Raw genomic sequence first — 17,305 nt, 5'->3', positions numbered from 1 at the left:
ACAGAATGTAAAAAACGTTGACTCTGTCCACAATGCGACGATTAGCCGTCAACAGTCTAAGCTCACATAAGTGTAGGATAACGCATTTTTGCTGTACAAATAATTTGGCAATAAATACGAGTACAGTTGCTTGGTGTTATTTTCTGCTATGTAATGTACGAGTGCATTAAATTCGATGGACTTTTTATTTGGAAAAAGGTCTAGTCATTTTCTGTTTCTTATGTATGATCGGCTAGTAACGCATGATCGTACGTATATGTACGCTTTAGTATGATCAATAAACTGAAATTACCCAGCAGTCGTGAAAAATCATTTTATTCAAAGAAGCGCAGTCTCAGTGGAAGCATAACTCCATTTAGTTAACACATTACAGTGATACTTTCCTGGCAGTTTCATGCTGCACAAGACCAGGATCTTGAAATAATTACAAGTAGATATTTGTACTGTTATTGTTACTATTACCGTCGTATTTAAGATTTTTGCATTCTCTCCACTATTATTCTCAATTCCTATGCAGAGCCCATCGCAGAACGAAGCACTGAAAGCTGTCGTGGTGTACATCCACGGAGGATGTTTCACTGGAGGAAGCGGTGCTATAAGTGAGCCTCGCTACTTCGTGGACAACGACGTTGTATTTGTCAGTATAAATTATCGCCTAGGATTGCTAGGTAATATGCATGAGTCTTTACATCTTTCTTGTTTGTTTCTGAGGAAGACGATTTATTTTTTCATTCTCTTGATTCCTTGAAGTTCTCTTTATCACTTCGTGAGTGTACCTCTTTATCCTAAGCTGATTACAATTTCCGTTAGATATTTGTTGATGTTGGTATTTCCTCTGTTTCCAACGAATTTTCTCACAGAGAAGTGCACCGGCAGTGGTTCCGCAGGATCTGAAAGGAAACTTTGCTAAATCTTATATCGAGCCGAAGGAATGCTTTTGTAGTAACTAAGAGATGTTAGTTTGCTACGCCAGATAAGCAAAAGGATTCGCTTAAGGCAGCCGATGATGGGGGAAAACTCTAAACATTTCCATTATTATTTGTTACTGACGAAGACAATTTATTTTACGATTTTACAATATGGGTTTAACAGTGGAAAGACATAACTTGGGTAGTTTTTTGTTTTGCAGCGATTGGTTGAAGACGTTGATGTGTGTTCGTCTCTGCTTGGGTCCATTTTTGTAATCAGTTCTGTACTTGAAAATGGGATTACAACCTCAAAACTAGGTTGTTACGGATATGAAATTTTGTGAAACAAGACAAAGTAGCTTTTCGTTCAGTTTATACAACTCATACTGACACGAAAAAGAAAAAATATTTTGGTCAGAATTTAATACTGACAATCGGAAATAATCTTTTGGCACTGCTAGTTATTAATGGAAATGTTTGGTGCAGCAACAAGGCTATACTGATATAAGGAAAGAAAATAGGATCTTAAACAAGTCACAAGACTCGTAGCTTCTAAATACTTTATCCTCATGCCAGATCTCAGTGAGTTCAGTTAACAGGTAATATTAAATGTACGATCTATATGGTACCTTATGTTGACGGCAAACGGATTAATTATTTATTCTCTGGATAGGTTTCCTCAGCACGGGAGATGAAGTCTTCCCTGGAAATACGGGCCTCAAGGATCAAGTGGAGGCTCTGAGGTGGGTGCAGAGGAACATAGCGGCGTTTGGCGGCGATCCAGAGAGAGTGACTATCTTAGGCCAAAGCGCAGGAGGAGCTTCCATTCACTACCACGTCCTATCTCCACTTAGCAAAGGTAAATTAGCATTAACTTTTAAGATGCGTTATTAACCTCCTTCACAGAGTTTGGACTCTAAGTTCTTAAGTCATACTTTTTGCGCTGTTCCACTTGGCTACCAACAGTATCTTTCCTGGAGCAGTTAGCTACGGTTGTTTACTACTCTATGTGCTACGAATCGAGATTTCGGTACCACAGTAAGAAAACGCGTTTTGCGTTCTTCCTTCAATAGGTGCGACCGTGAGGCATGATTTTCGTCGGTAGTAAAGCACTGTAGCTCCTGGAGCTTAAGAGTCGTACAGAACTCCTTTGCACAATTGACTTCCGAGGTGTGTACGACTTTGTATGCCACAGTAAGGAGAGGTGGGCTAAAGAGAGGTGTGGAAACCGTCGCTGTAGGAAAGCTGGACGGGAGCAGAGACGATTAGCCAACAGGTTAACACAGTAAACAGAAGATTTATTTAACATGTATTTGTCCAAGTGTACGAAGACTCATTAGAAATAATGCAGCAAGAAATGAGTCCCGCTCTCAGTGCCAACCAGAGGTGATCCCTGCACTACAGATTGAACGATGGTGTTAGAGCCATGGCTAGGCGGCGTCTGCGTAGCATCAAGGAGCGAAGAGGCTCCAAGCACAGAAGGGACTCAGTGGCTCCGTCTGGCCGCCTTATATTGCCGCGGCAGGGGACTCTCGAAGTCAAGAAATACTGAAGGCGTGGCTCAGCAGACATGCACCATTGTGTCCGCTGGATCCTGCACGATTGCTGTCGGCTTCGTACGAAAACTTGCAACTACGTTTCCAGCTGCAACGCCCGTGGACTGGTATCGATACATTATACCACACAAGCTATATTTTTGTTGTTGTGGTGGTGATAGAGAGAGCCTGTGACGCCACATAGCAGCTGTAGTGAAACCCTCATTCGATCGATTATTTAAAATTGCTTGATAGTTTGAGACCTTTATAAAGAACGTCTGATAAAGGAGATAGAGGGACCAGTGCCTTTAGTCCCAGTTTCGTTTAGGAAGAGCGGACGCGCAAAACAACATCTACGACAGGTGAAGGAGAGGCATTCTGGATCACACTTATATTTCCGAGAGAAAAGTTTCAAAAAAGCTGAGCTACAAACTGATTCATCCAACATGTCTCGCGAAATGATCATGACGGTAAGATCAAGGTACTGCAACTCATGCCAAGGTGTTAGCGTTAGCAGATTTTCTGTGCATCATTCACGACTGGAACGGAAACCTATGATGATAGTACCGAAAGTACCATGTCATTATAGACGTGTTGTGTATATCGATTTAACATGTTAATCAGCAAATGCCGTTGTCTTAAAAACTGTAAGGTGTAATGAAACGAGCTGAATCATCATACCAGACAGAATCCACTTCGTCTTGCATAATAAGTTCAGTACCACATGCTGCTGCGGTATATGCAGTAAACTGTAAGGGCTTTTAGTCCTTACTAGTAAACAATAGCTACTTCAATTACTGGTCATTCATCGTAAAAGTCAGTACAGGCACAGTGCACAACGTTGAACTATACACAATATTGCTGGCAAGAACACATAAAGCAGAACCAGTTACATCTACAGCAATTGATATCGTGCTGCTTTTAAATCGTGTATAATCCCAGAACGGCGTGCCTTATTGGCCATGGACGGCTGACTCAGTCTTAACTCAGTGCTGATCGTTAAAATTGCAACAACAAGGACAGCAAACAACTAAACTATAATTTCTGTGCTTATATACAGGGGTGTTCAATAAGTAATGCATTCAATAAGTAATTTAGGATTAAAAATACAGAACTTGTTGTGGGACATCTTGGAATATTCTCGCTTCAGCCACTGTGCTTTCGTGAAGTTTCGGTAGGTAGCGGAATTGGCAGTGAACAAAAGCATGGTGAGTCGCTGAGCGAGGCGTCTGACATTGAAACAAGGTTGTGCGAACCTGTCTGATCTCCCATGTGCTGGCCAGTCGCACACAGCTGTGACTCCTGCGATGCTGGAACGAGCGAACACACTTATTTGACGTGAGCGGTGGGTGCAAACGAACTTATCCTTATCCAAGTTAATGAGAGGCCTCACACAAGTCAGCTCCCCAGAGAGAAGCTCAAAAAACTACAATAGACAATTCTTTCTCATCCACCGTTCAACCCAGATCTCGCACCTTCCGACTTCCATCTGTTTGCCCAATGCAGCATGCACTCTGCGCCAAGTGGTATGTGGATAATGTGGAAATTATTGATCTAGCAAGACGTTGGCTCTGACGTCGACCAGTAGAGTGCTACCATGTAGGCATACGGGCCCTTCCAGTAATGAGGCGTAAGGCCATCGCATTGAATGGAGCTTCTGCCGAAAAATATGCTTTTGGAGCCTAAAGAAAGGAAAATAAAATGATGTATCCTGAATATATTATGCCACCCAATCAGAAAAATATTGCATTTGGGCTATGTATTGACAGCTGTACTACATTTACAAGCAATTTTAGAACACAGAACGAGAAGTGATGTCATGATCGCATGGATAGAAGTTACATAAAATCGATAAAATGACGGAAACACGTATAAATTGAGAGAAAATTACGCTGAAATGTGGGGAAATTGATGGAGTACTTGCATGTCTTCTGATTAGTGCAGAACGATTCTTGTACATGGGAACGAATATATAGTAGCAAGAAAATACGGGAAAACGTTGGGATGGAAACACTGGGAACAGGGGAAACAGTCTTTTATTTTCCGTCGAGGCAATATTCTACAGTTTCATATCTACTGAACGGCGATAAGGGGTGCTAACCTCCTCGACGATCGAGGATCTGCAGAACTCTTGTGCTCTTGGATGGGTGCGGGAGAGCAATTACAGCCTTGTTTCGCACTGTTCCTACACGAAACATGGAATGTAGCGGTCTACTTCTGGTCAGCTGCAGCGAGTGTTGGTCGAAGACAATGAGAGTATATCTTTCGGTCTCTAACTTTATCCTAAGAATGCGAGAATACCCTGTGACTCCCATCCGCATAGAGAAAGATAATAAATTATGACTATGATTGAGGTGCTAGTATACTTTGATGATTTAGATGTTTGAGAATAAACAATACAAACAATGAATGGACGTTCTGCACAGTCATTTATTTACATTCGCGATGGTACTCGTAAAGTAGGGGAGGGTCTAATTAGCGATGTTATAGAAATTGGTAAGCATCCTGCCGTGTCACTTGTCGGTGTTGAAATTACGATAAAATTGCTAAAATTGATCGCGCTATCAACTATCATGCTTATTATTACAGTACATTGACGGTGTCTTTTGCATCCCAACCGTTCACTCGTATGCTTTTGATTACCACATAACGATTGACCGACATCACTTGTTTGAGGCAGAGAAAGAATCTTGGTGGAGGGGGCAACAACATCACAGGATGGCTAATGCGTACATGTCAGCAATATGATGAATCAATCAAACATAACACAGGGCCATCAGCTATCCCATCACTGTGAATGATGAGTTTAAATGTAGAGGTTGTCATTGACATTCAGACAGCAGTTTGGAAACACTCCACAATACCTCAGAACTCTACCAATTTCCTTATGATATGACTGTCTTTTATTTCGGTCACCGAGTGTGTGGGTGTGTTGTGGGATCAGCAGCAACAACATGATTTACACCGTGCGATATTTTTTTGGGGGACGTGCCAATGGACAAAATGTATTAATGTCAGTTTAGAACCTGACACAGACGTCGAGGTCGTGGCTGAAAGAAACAAAGTGTATGACAGTGTACAAAGCGTGTTATAGCAGAAAAATTGGTGTTTCAAACAACGAAACAGGGACCCTCTCCTGTGGCTGATAATGTGTGGGATATGGACCTCGTACAGTACAGGCGATGAAACTTTACACCAGTCTGTGCAAGCGACGATCACTGGCCATCTGCTCCAATGGATCAATACCTGTATATTTAATAGGATCGCCACATATGCTCGATGCCAGCATGTAGACGGTATTAGTTTTCGATATATCAGAAGAGAGAGATACAGTAAAAATCTATCAGATGAAATTAGCAGAGCTTCTATTGTTCATAATTTTTCTCTGCTGGATGGTGCAGAATAACGATTATAGGATGTTTGGATGGTACATCTGCAAGGACCCTGAGGAACGCGGATCTGCTTCGAACTGCAGACCCTGTATGATGTTGAGCCTTCCTAATTTTCCCAATAGGAAACAGTACCATAACTGTTCGTACTGTCTTTTATACCGTGTCGTGTTGCAAGAGCAGGCTTCGTTTGGCGCTGACCTTACACATCGTACATGGTTGCTGGAGCTCCGATTACAAGTTGCTACACAGGTTGCAGAATGTGGTAGTATTTCTCTCTCCAACTTCTGGGTAAAATTGCTAAAATTGGTCTCGCTATCAACTGGTGTGTATTACAGTACATTGCGCCATATCAATGGTGACTTTCTCTTCCAGACCTTCCACTGAGTATGCTGTTGATTACCGCATAATGGAGGGAGTCTTGGTGGAACCCCAGCCATCTGCTACTTGTCGCTGTGGAACATGGGATTAAATGTATGGGTCATCACCTTAATACAGTTGTCTGGAAGCGTTCCTCATTGCTACAGTCTCGTCCTATTTCCATATGCTACGATGGCTTTCACATGTTTTTGTTTTTTTCACCAATAATACAACAGTAACTCTTTTTATTTGTGCTACGTCATGTGTGTTGTGAACAGCACCGCCCAGCGATGGTCAACACTGAAAAAGAAATCATGTACCGGAGAGCAAAATGAAAGAACATTGCTTTTCGAAATGGAGTACCGAGACATCCCTACCCTGTCGATAGGGAATATGAGATTAACTGTACAGGTCATCACCCCCTAATAGCTGTTGGAAGCGCTGTACGATACCGCAAACTCTTCTGGTTTCCATATGTTGCGATGTATTCCACATTTTTGTCATTGAGAAACATCGCCTCTGTGTTTTATTTCTACCAGCATGTGATGTGGTAGCTGTCTGGAAGCGATGTCGATCACGACCAAGAAGCAGAGGGACTGTCTAGAAAACAGCACTGGAATTTTACTGTATGGCACCCTTAGAAGATGGTTCGAAAAAGGTGACTCATTTCGGGATATGAGAGTGGCAGGAATATGATCACTAGTGTATGTAATTATTAAGACATCTCTACGGAATCCAACGCAAGTATGTGGTAGAATGGATAGACTTGATTCCAAATCGCATACAGTATTTTACCCAAAAGCATAATGCTATCAGCGATTCGCGTGTGCCTGTAGACTCAAGACAGCTTTTTATCCAGGGTGACAGTAACATAGTCGCTACGATTGTATTTTTAATAGCGCTGTAGATTCCCTCTGCGGTCAGATTCAAATGTCGTTTCTCAATAGTGTTCCTTGAAAAAAACATCATCTTCCCTCCACGGATTCCCATTTGAACTACCTGGTGAGTGTAATCCGACTCTTAAAAAAAAAAAAAAAAATTGCTTGCCATGCAAAGTGACTCATGATCAATTTAATTAATTAGCCTGTCTAACTGATATTAATTACTTGCGGCCTGGCGGGTGGAAGAGATGTCTAGAACCATCATGGAATGATTCTTGACAAGTGTTTCTTTTTTCTTTTTTATCGTTGCGGCGATATATTTTAACGAAACTTCAATATCTCACCTACACAGGGCGAGACAGGCTCTCGCAATTTGTTTCGTAAATGCTACTATGATATAGCAAGACCGCCAAGTTAGCCCTGCGGTCTAACGCACTGCTTTCCAGGCGGGAAGGCATGCTGGTCCCCGGTACAAATCCAACCGGCGGAATAGTGTCGAGGTCCGATGTGCTGGCCAGTCTGTGGATGGTTTTTAAGGCGGTTTTCGATCTGCCTCGGCGAATGCGGGCTGGTTCTCCTCAATCCGCCTCAGTTACACTATGTCGGCGATTGATGCACATACACTTTCTCCACGTATGCGTACACCATAATTACTCTAGTACGCAATCATTAGGGTTGCACTCGTCTGGTGTGAGACGTTCCCTGGGGAGTCCACTGTGGGCCGAACCGCACAATAACACTGGATTCGGTGTTGGGTGGCGGTGGGGTGAGTGGACTGCTGTAGCCTGTTGTGGGGTTGTGAACCACTGAGGGCTACGGCGAGGACGAAGCCTCCGCATTGTTTTTAGGTCCCCAGCTCCATGCAATACAATACAATGCACTGGTAAAACAGGACCTTCCACAGTGTACAAAACAGCTACATCCTCTTGAATTATAGCTTCTTGTTGTCGAATGTGTTCTTTTCCCGACATGCAAGCCAATGGTGTGGAAGATTGTATGAAGTGTTTGTAAGACACATGTGCATGACATTTATTTACAGACACTGAACGCGACAGAAGCTCTCAGGTTGTGTAATTTGTTCAAAAAGCTGAATATAGATGTTTTTTCTTCGGAGTTTAAATTCTCTCTTTTTCTTTACTCTGATGACGGTTTCGGGATAAAGAGGGCATTCTCCATTGATCGGTAATATTTGCAGAAAACAGTCGAAGTTTTTTTTCCTGCTTTAATACATGGTGGACATATCTCTGGTAATAATCTGTGATCGGTGGCGGTGCACTTCGTTGGACGTTACAAAATAATGAGATGCGAATTGTGTCTTGCAGTCGAAAATAAAAACTATACCGATTTTGCTCATAAAACTAAAAGAAAATTTACTTTGCCTATTTTTGTGGAAAGAGGACATTTACTGTTGTCGTGATTCTACTTTCCTTTTCTCATAGTAGCTTTATTATAGGAGTCATGTTGATGTTCAACAGTCCAGCGCAGAACGGCAGCTGCTGCGGGCGAGTTCCTTAAGAGACCACAGCTCTCTCTTTAGACAAACAATGCTCGGTCGGGATAGCAGTCATTTGCCATGGTTTCGTTCTGAGGGATGCCAGCGACGCGCTTTGTACTGAAGGCACTGTGGTGTGAGGCTGCACTCGCTTAAGGCAGAAGGGGTTTCCTGTTTCGCAAGCAGCGGACTTTTGAAATAGCCATTTTGGGTGTTCTCTGGATGGGCAGGGTGTGCTGGTAAATTTCCTTTTTATGCTAGTGGTGCCGCCTCAAGGCAGGCCACGTGTCACACGCATCTACGGAGGGCCAAGTGTGGCTGGCAACTGCAGAGGGGGCGGCAGTGGAGGCACAAGACGCTCTGCAGAGCATCTGGCCGTTTTAAGAAGCACGTGTCCTCCCCCAAGGTGGATAGAGGGTGGGAGGCAGAGGGGTAGGCGTCATGGAAGGTGAGAGGGCTTCGGTTTTTGGCAGCTTGCGATTGTACATCGAGGAGAATGCACGTTCAACTACCCCCCCCCCCCCCCCCCACCCCTCCCCTTGCAGTCTTTTACGATGACGATTTTCCCCAGTATATTTGGTGCATTAGCACCCGTTCATTATTGGCAGTTTGTGGTTGTACATCGAGGAGAATGCACGTTCAACTACCCTCCCCCCGCCTCCCCTTGCAGTCTTTTAGCATGACGATTTTCCCCAGTATACGTGGTGGATTAGCACCCATTCATTATTGGCAGTTTGGCAGTTTGTGATTGTACATCGAGGAGAATGCACGTTCAACTACCCCCTCCCCCCCCCCCCCCGCCTTCCCTTGCGGTCTTTTAGAATGACGATTTTCCCCAGTATATGTGGTGCATTAGCACCCATTCATTATAAGTGCTGGTTTTTTCGCTACAATTTCGAAGTGTGATTAGAGCAGTGACGCATTTTTCTTTATCATTTGCGATAGTGTGTATTGTCTTCGATTACGTATGCTGCAGACTGGTTTTTGTGCGGGTGTCTGTAGCGAACTCTGATGTCAAAAAGCGATAGATACTGTATGCTTACAGGCAACACACTTTTTAAACTCCTCTTTGTCCAACACCAGCATTTCGTCAGTGGAACGTATTTCCTGCCAAAAAGAGTAGTACCTTACACCCCTGCCCTTTTCCCGTCAACTTGTAGGTGAAGGGTAAAGTTTGAATATCTGTCAGTTTCGAGTGGTACTGCGAAATTTTTTCCGAGCAGGATAACACCAGTTGCACGGTATCGTCAATTTTTGAGTTGTACTGCACTTTTATGCCGTCCTTGTGTAGCGCTATGTGTAGAGTTGTGTAATTAGGTCTGATCTTTATCATTAATTGCGTAATTAGGCCTGATCCTTGCGTCAGTTACCCGATCAAAACGAAGTACACTAATCTAACCTTCCTCTCCTGCATCTGGACAGTTTCCATGTGTAGAGGGAGGTGCACTTGGGCTTTCCATCCAGTAGCATCAGGCTTAGATTCCCGGAAAATGCACCACCATTTTTAATTTCCCGTCAATTCCAAGTGCCTCTAGTCGTATGATGGTGTTACGGGGGGGAATGCATTTGGGCTTTCAGTGCAGGAGGACCAGGGTTCAAGTCCCAGAAAGAGTGTCACCAATTTTAATTTCCCGCCAATTCCCGGGTGGCGGGTGGGGTTGGACGTCAGCACAGCCCTGGGAGAAAGAAATTCCCACCAAAATTCGAAGTTCTCCCTAAACTTGAAATTCCCGCCAATCGGGTAGGCTGGGGGATGGAGAGGGTGAGGAGGGGGGGAAGAGGTGGGACCTACGTGCAGGCTGAGAAAAATAAGTGATTCATCCGGGAGTGGGGGTGGGGATTGGTTAGGGGCGGGGGTGGGCGTGGTTGGGGGTGGGGGTGGTCGAGGGCGGGGGTGATTAATTGATAAATTTAATCAATTTGCATATCATTTGCTAATCATTTCTGCAGGACATACTAATGTTCATGTCCTATAAATGTGGACGTCCTATGTCTAATCGTTCAAGGTATTCAGATTTTTCTGAACACGAGTGTTTTTGACAGAAGAGATCAAAACCAAAATTAGAGTATTGCATCAGACGAAATGGTGTATTAACGTCAAATGGACAGAGCCCCGTATATGAACTCCTGAGAATGAACTGGTTGGCGCACTTGCCAAACAAGCAGCTGGAGGAAACGCGACACGTCTCTACAATAGAATTCCTCCATTTGTGATCAAAAGAGAATAATATGAACAACAAAAGAAAAACGGGAAATAGGATGGTTGAAACTACAAAAGAGGCGATAGCAAAAGCTCTTTACCGATTGTTCGAGATCGCCATACTATAAAGTTATCGTAGTCATCTAATCTTACAAAAATGTTAACCAGACATGGAAAATTAATATCTTACTATCATGCACAGAGGGTGGTCGAACAGTCGATAATGTTTTACGAGTGTGCAGTGAACTGAATGATGAGAGACACGAACTAAGGAAGAATACTACGTAGAAGGGATTCACCAATCCCGTATATGGAGCAGCTCTTCTAAAGCTGTACCTCAAATACTTAAATTTTGTAATGCAACTACCTTTCCCGGTTTATGAATAACAATGTTCCTTGATGTTAAATATTGCTCTACCTGAAAAGCTTAAAAACACAGAAATTTACTATTGTGTTTATAATTAATGGTATACTTTTCACTCTTGCTATTGTAATTCGTTATAATTAGACTTGTTTCATATGCATTTTGTATGAAAATTAAATCTAAACACGTAGTATTACAAATACTGTAATGAAGCAAGTTGCAAATAAATAATATAATAACATGTAGTAAATGTAGATAACGTTAAATTACTTTGTGCAAATTCGTTGACGTGCTAATCATTTGGATATCCAGTTTGGCCTTTGTTGCAATACGCCTTCGTGATGTTTCAATTTAATGTCACAGACAGCGTCTGAAATTTGACGGTGTACTAATGTATAATAAATGCTTGAAACACATCCCAGACTTTCTATCTTGCAGTATACACACTTCTTGCTCCATAAAAATACTTAGTGTGATATGTGTTTAATTCACTGAAAGAAGTTAAGGTTCTCTCGGTTTTCGATACATGCAGTATATTGATATATACGTTCACCGAGATAATTTGATTTACTCCATAAGCCGCTTTAACCAAAGAACGAAATTGTGAAAGTTGACAGTATATTAAGAGCACACAGTTCATTTGCTGTCTTCAGTTCAAACAATTTGCCATTCTACTGCATATGAATTACGGAATTCCTGGAGAATGCATATAATGCCATTCCTTTAGAATCGTAATAATATAAATTTCATTTATGTTAGTCTAGAGGTATTTATACTTTAATGTTAAGTTTGCACTATGACTAATCCACACCAATGTTACTTCCCAGGTCTCTTTAAGAACGCCATAGCAATGAGCGGGTCAGCGCTGAACCCCTGGGCTTTCTCCAAAAACGCAACAGACAGAGCAATACGCTTCGCGAACTACTTGGGATATTCGGGGCAGAACTCCTCAGATCTCGTAGACTTTCTCAAAACCGTGGATGGACGCACCCTCGCACAAGACAGTGACAAAGCTCTGTCAGAGGAGGTATGTACTTATAGTCAGTTAAATGAGCTTACGTCAGAAAGGAACATATTTATTTAGCGCTGAGTGTAATCGCAAGGAGAAGGTATTCCTATTATTAACATTGGCTGAACAGGTTGTAACAATAGGTAATACACTATCGAGCAGATAGTTTATCCTCTAGGTTTGATCACCGCTAAGTTCAAGGCTTGTATCAGGTGAGGTGTTCAAGTGCAACAGTTGTGTAAGAAGATCTACAAGTTTTCCACACGCATAGTACTCTCTGTTGTCATTGTCGATATAAGTGACAAGTCGTTGAACATAGGGATGCAAGCATAGTACTCTCTGTTGTCATTGTCGATATAAGTGACAAGTCGTTGAACATAGGGCTGAGGGGGCATAGGTGATATTTATTAAATGGCGGTGATTGTGTTCTTTTTGCAAGTCTGTGATGAAATCGTAACGTGACTGGACTAGTGCCGGCACTTTAAGTGATCGTTGTTGACAGCGGAAACGAACATCGACTAGAAACGGCCCGTCAAGGATATGAATAGCGGAACAACTGACTGAGTTAGTAGGGGCAACCACATTCGTGCCAACCACAATAATACAGTGAATATGCTATGTATGGCGCTCCGAAGTCTTTAAGTTGCAAATCAGTATCGAAATAAAGCGGCTGGTGCTAGTTGACATCTATGTTGACGGTAGAGTCATGTTTCCTGGTGCACTGGACGTTGGCCACAACTTCTAGAAAATTCACTCAAAAACCCTTACTCGAAGAATACGAGATACTGCTGCGAAGGTTATGGTTTGCAAAGTTATATCATGGCGATCTTTGTGTTCACTAACCCACGCAGAACACACTCTTCAATCATCTGCACAGGAGTCAATGCTCTGACGTCTCCCTCTTGGTCCTATATGACGGTCTACCCCAAGTATAATTGGATCATACTGCACGATAATTCTCCGGGTGATATAGCAACGTTCGAAAATGACTGGAGGAACTTGATTAAGGTACCAAAGTACTATCTTGGTCTCCAGATTTCGTGTAGCTTAACATATACAGAATGTTTCAGGAGGAATAGTAAATATTTTAGATTAATTCAAATGAAACATTCCATACAACAAGTGTTCAGTTTTTATTTGATACAGAGATACAGCTGTTAGAATGTAGTTCAAACAAATACTCGCATAAGGTGTTAAGGAAAGGTAAGTGATTAAGATGAAAACTGATCTATAAAATTCATCCGACTTCAGTGCACTTTCGAATTCCCCTGATTTCTGAGGACGTCTTGGCGTTGTTCCATGAGGCTATTGTCATTCATATTCCGAAATATCAATTCGTCTCTTGTGTTAATGTGTTCTTTGCAGGCTTCCAATTTCAACCATACTCACAGGCAAAAATCTAAAACGGTTTGGTTCGGCGACCTTGGTGGCCAAGAGACGAGACTATTTCTGCCCATCGACCTTCCGAGGAATGTTACGTTCACATGAGGTGTCACCTGGCGACTTGAATGTGCAGGGGCCCTGTCATGCTTGAAGAACATATGCATCTTAGCAGCCATAGAAACCTCTCCCAGCCGTGATGGAAACTTGTTTTCAGGAAAGTCGAGATAACATCATTATGTAAGACGATGCGGTAACATAACTGGCCCAGTCACATATCATACCGCACCATACATTTGCAGAGAAGCGTTCTGCAAAGTGTGTCTCCACAAGAATGTGAGGCGTTTCATTGGACCACCGAATTGAATCACGATCATTGGATCACCGAATTGAATCACGAGTGTTACTGAACTGACAGGGGTGTAAGCTGCTTCATTAGTAAGCAGTATTAGCGGGATTACTGGACACTTTGTATTAGCCAACGACACAATTCCAACGTCTACCTTCATCTGCTTTTCGAAGGTGTTGAATCGGCTGTAAATAATAAGGATAGCGGCTGTGCGTGTGTAATATCAGTCACATTCTTGTGTGTGACACTCCGATTCACCTACTTGGTGTACTTGTTCAACGACTACGTTCTCGCAGCTGAATAATGTCGTCTACATCATTCACCCTCTGTTCAATGTGTACTTTTAGATGAGATATGATTGCTGTGCTCTGAACCAGTCCCAAACGTTATAGTGAAAACGCTTTAGAATCCGGTATTCCGCAGTTAAGCAACCGTCTACCGTACTGCCTACAAACAGCAGTAGCGTTTCTATTTTCAGAACACTTACAACTCCTGCATCCGCATACTCTGCATTTGTAAATATGTGCACTATGTTTAAATGATACAGTAGAGTTAGTCAACAACTCACATTCACAACACAGCCCAAAAATTCAATTACGTAGATTCAACTTCACAACATGAACTTCAAAACAAAGAATGGCAATCGGAAAATAAACCCATAAGGACTGGAGTACCAACACGCAAAATGATAAAACTTATTTCTGTCATGAGCTGTAACAAAAAAAAAATTAAACACTTGTTGTACAGAATGCTTAATTCTAATAGCCATACTGCCAGCAGCTGAGAAGTTTACTTTTTCTTATGAAGCACACTATGATCAGCGTCCTTCCGATTGTAGTTTTTCCTTGTAACACCTCACTGACTCACTGTGAGGTCTTTCAGCTACTGTGTCTGCAGCAAACGACATTTACTCCCGGCGCAAGCCGGCATATGAATAGAGTTACGAACACTAGTCGCAAGATACGTTTCCCGCTTTTGTAGTGTTTTGATTTCATTGCATACTAATCAAAACTTATTCCTCTGAGAAATTACATACCCCATTACGCCTCTGTGTGTTCGGTGCAGGCACTAAGGAATTGTGTATCAGACTATCGATATCCACTGCCGTTCAGAATATATAGTGCAGTGTGATTACTTTTACCTTTCGTTGTAGCTAATATATAGTGCAGTGTGATTACTTTTACCTTTCGTTGTAGCTATGTTGCGTGTACGAACTAGCAACTGAAGACCAACGAACAACAACCAACCGCTTCGTTCGCCGAGATTTACTTGGTATGTACAGGCGGCAGATCGGAGCCAACGAAACGGTTGGCCCTGGTTTCGGCTCGGAGAGCCGCCGGTAATGTCAAAGTGTTGTCGGTGAGTTGACCTGGGGACGCCTTTCCTAGTGTGAACGCCACGTCGAATGTTTCTACGTACAGTGGCGATTTGTTGTGCTTGTTGAACGGGTCTGTATTTATGGTGCTTAAAAGCACTGGAGTATGGAGTGGAAAACTGACATCGTGAAGGGGAACGTCTATGGGACCTTACGGACTGCAATGATAAAACAAATTGGAAAGATTAGACGATTCGAGAGAAATAAGGGAGTTGTTAGTAACGTGCATGATGCGAAAAAGGAAGTGGAGTCTTTATTGACATCTGTTCTCTGTGAACTTACTCTAATATATTCTTGTAGATTTTGAGTGATGCCTGAACAAACCTCACGCACAGTCTTAGAGATGAGCTGTTTTGATATTTTAAAGGTGCACATTAAGCTGACGTCTGAATCCTCAGTAGCTAAATACCTCAAACTGACTATTAGTCTTTCTGCTGTAGGTACATCTCTCCTAACAGAGTCGTCATATTTGCAAATTTTAGGTGCTACACAAATCTACAATAAGAAATCTGCAGCTTTTATTTTGGAAAAATATGAAATAGCCCATATTCACACCGATTTTTAGGGTTAGACATTATTTTTTTCCAGTAAAGGACAGGTAGACCACCAGGCTCGTTCCTTCTGCTCCTTTTTCTCATGATCGGCTTCTTGCAGTAAAATAAATGCTATACGTGCGACGATTGCTAAAACTTCTCCTTCCCTCATAAAATCTGGCAGTGAAATTGTGACTGAAATGCTACTTTAAAGCAACAGGAAAATGGGGAGCAACCTCGAGAAGTTGTTAGAGCCAACTGCGATTCCACACGGCCGAAACCCTTGGAATCAATCCCTTGGTTTGGTGTGGATGAGAGGCTGAACGTCAGTGTATTGACGACCAACTTTTGGCTAAATCCACTGGCTGTCGTTTGTTGTACTAGTGTGTACGATTCTTTACAGTTCCTAAGGAAAGAAAAAAGTGCAGGAAATTTTTCCTAAGAATTTTAAACGTGATGCAGCTGGTACAGAAATTTATAGCCATCTGTTGGATGCATGGTGCCTTCACGTTATGGCGATGTAAGTGAAGCTGTAGCGACAGCAGGAGTTACAAGATACACTCCTGGAAATGGAAAAAAGAACACATTGACACCGGTGTGTCAGACCCACCATACTTGCTCCGGACACTGCGAGAGGGCTGTACAAGCAATGATCACACGCACGGCACAGCGGACACACCAGGAACCGCGGTGTTGGCCGTCGAATGGCGCTAGCTGCGCAGCATTTGTGCACCGCCGCCGTCAGTGTCAGCCAGTTTGCCGTGGCATACGGAGCTCCATCGCAGTCTTTAACACTGGTAGCATGCCGCGACAGCGTGGACGTGAACCGTATGTGCAGTTGACGGACTTTGAGCGAGGGTGTATAGTGGGCATGCGGGAGGCCGGGTGGACGTACCGCCGAATTGCTCAACACGTGGGGCGTGAGGTCTCCACAGTACATCGATGTTGTCGCCAGTGGTCGGCGGAAGGTGCACGTGCCCGTCGACCTGGGACCGGACCGCAGCGACGCACGGATGCACGCCAAGACCGTAGGATCCTACGCAGTGCCGTAGGGGACCGCACCGCCACTTCCCAGCAAATTAGGGACACTGTTGCTCCTGGGGTATCGGCGAGGACCATTCGCAACCGTCTCCATGAAGCTGGGCTACGGTCCCGCACACCGTTAGGCCGTCTTCCGCTCACGCCCCAACATCGTGCAGCCCGCCTCCAGTGGTGTCGCGACAGGCGTGAATGGAGGGACGAATGGAAACGTGTCGTCTTCAGCGATGAGAGTCGCTTCTGCCTTGGTGCCAATGATGGTCGTATGCGTGTTTGGCACCGTGCAGGTGAGCGCCACAATCAGGACTGCATACGACCGAGGCACACAGGGCCAACACCCGGCATCATGGTGTGGGGAGCGATCTCCTACATTGGCCGTACACCACTGGTGATCGTCGAGGGGACACTGAATAGTGCACGGTACATCCAAACCGTCATCGAACCCATCGTTCTACCATTCCTAGACCGGCAAGGGAACTTGCTGTTCCAACA

At 43.4% G+C, this 17,305-nt stretch overlaps 1 protein-coding gene across 1 annotated transcript; it reads left to right on the top strand.

Moving 5' to 3' along the window:
* Window positions 1–511: 511 nt before the first annotated feature.
* Window positions 512–15,560, top strand: LOC126456054 (esterase FE4-like). The gene is made up of 4 exons (XM_050091808.1): window positions 512–668; window positions 1,582–1,767; window positions 11,957–12,156; window positions 15,543–15,560. Exons 1-4 carry the CDS (start codon window positions 512–514, stop codon window positions 15,558–15,560), a joined length of 561 nt encoding a protein of 186 aa, XP_049947765.1.
* Window positions 15,561–17,305: the final 1,745 nt, after the last annotated feature.

The sequence above is a fragment of the Schistocerca serialis genome, chromosome 2, assembly GCF_023864345.2.
Source record: "Schistocerca serialis cubense isolate TAMUIC-IGC-003099 chromosome 2, iqSchSeri2.2, whole genome shotgun sequence".
In the NCBI taxonomy this organism is placed as follows: domain Eukaryota; kingdom Metazoa; phylum Arthropoda; class Insecta; order Orthoptera; family Acrididae; genus Schistocerca; species Schistocerca serialis.
This window is presented reverse-complemented; position numbering and strand designations above follow the sequence as displayed.

Bases quoted from the DNA above. Each gene is read 5' to 3' on its own strand.
- LOC126456054 (XM_050091808.1), top strand. From the start codon at position 512: ATGCAGAGCCCATCGCAGAACGAAGCACTGAAAGCTGTCGTGGTGTAC. The intron at 669-1,581 runs GTAATATGCATG...TTCTCTGGATAG, and splicing joins TTATCGCCTAGGATTGCTAG to GTTTCCTCAGCACGGGAGAT. The intron at 1,768-11,956 runs GTAAATTAGCAT...GTTACTTCCCAG, and splicing joins CCTATCTCCACTTAGCAAAG to GTCTCTTTAAGAACGCCATA.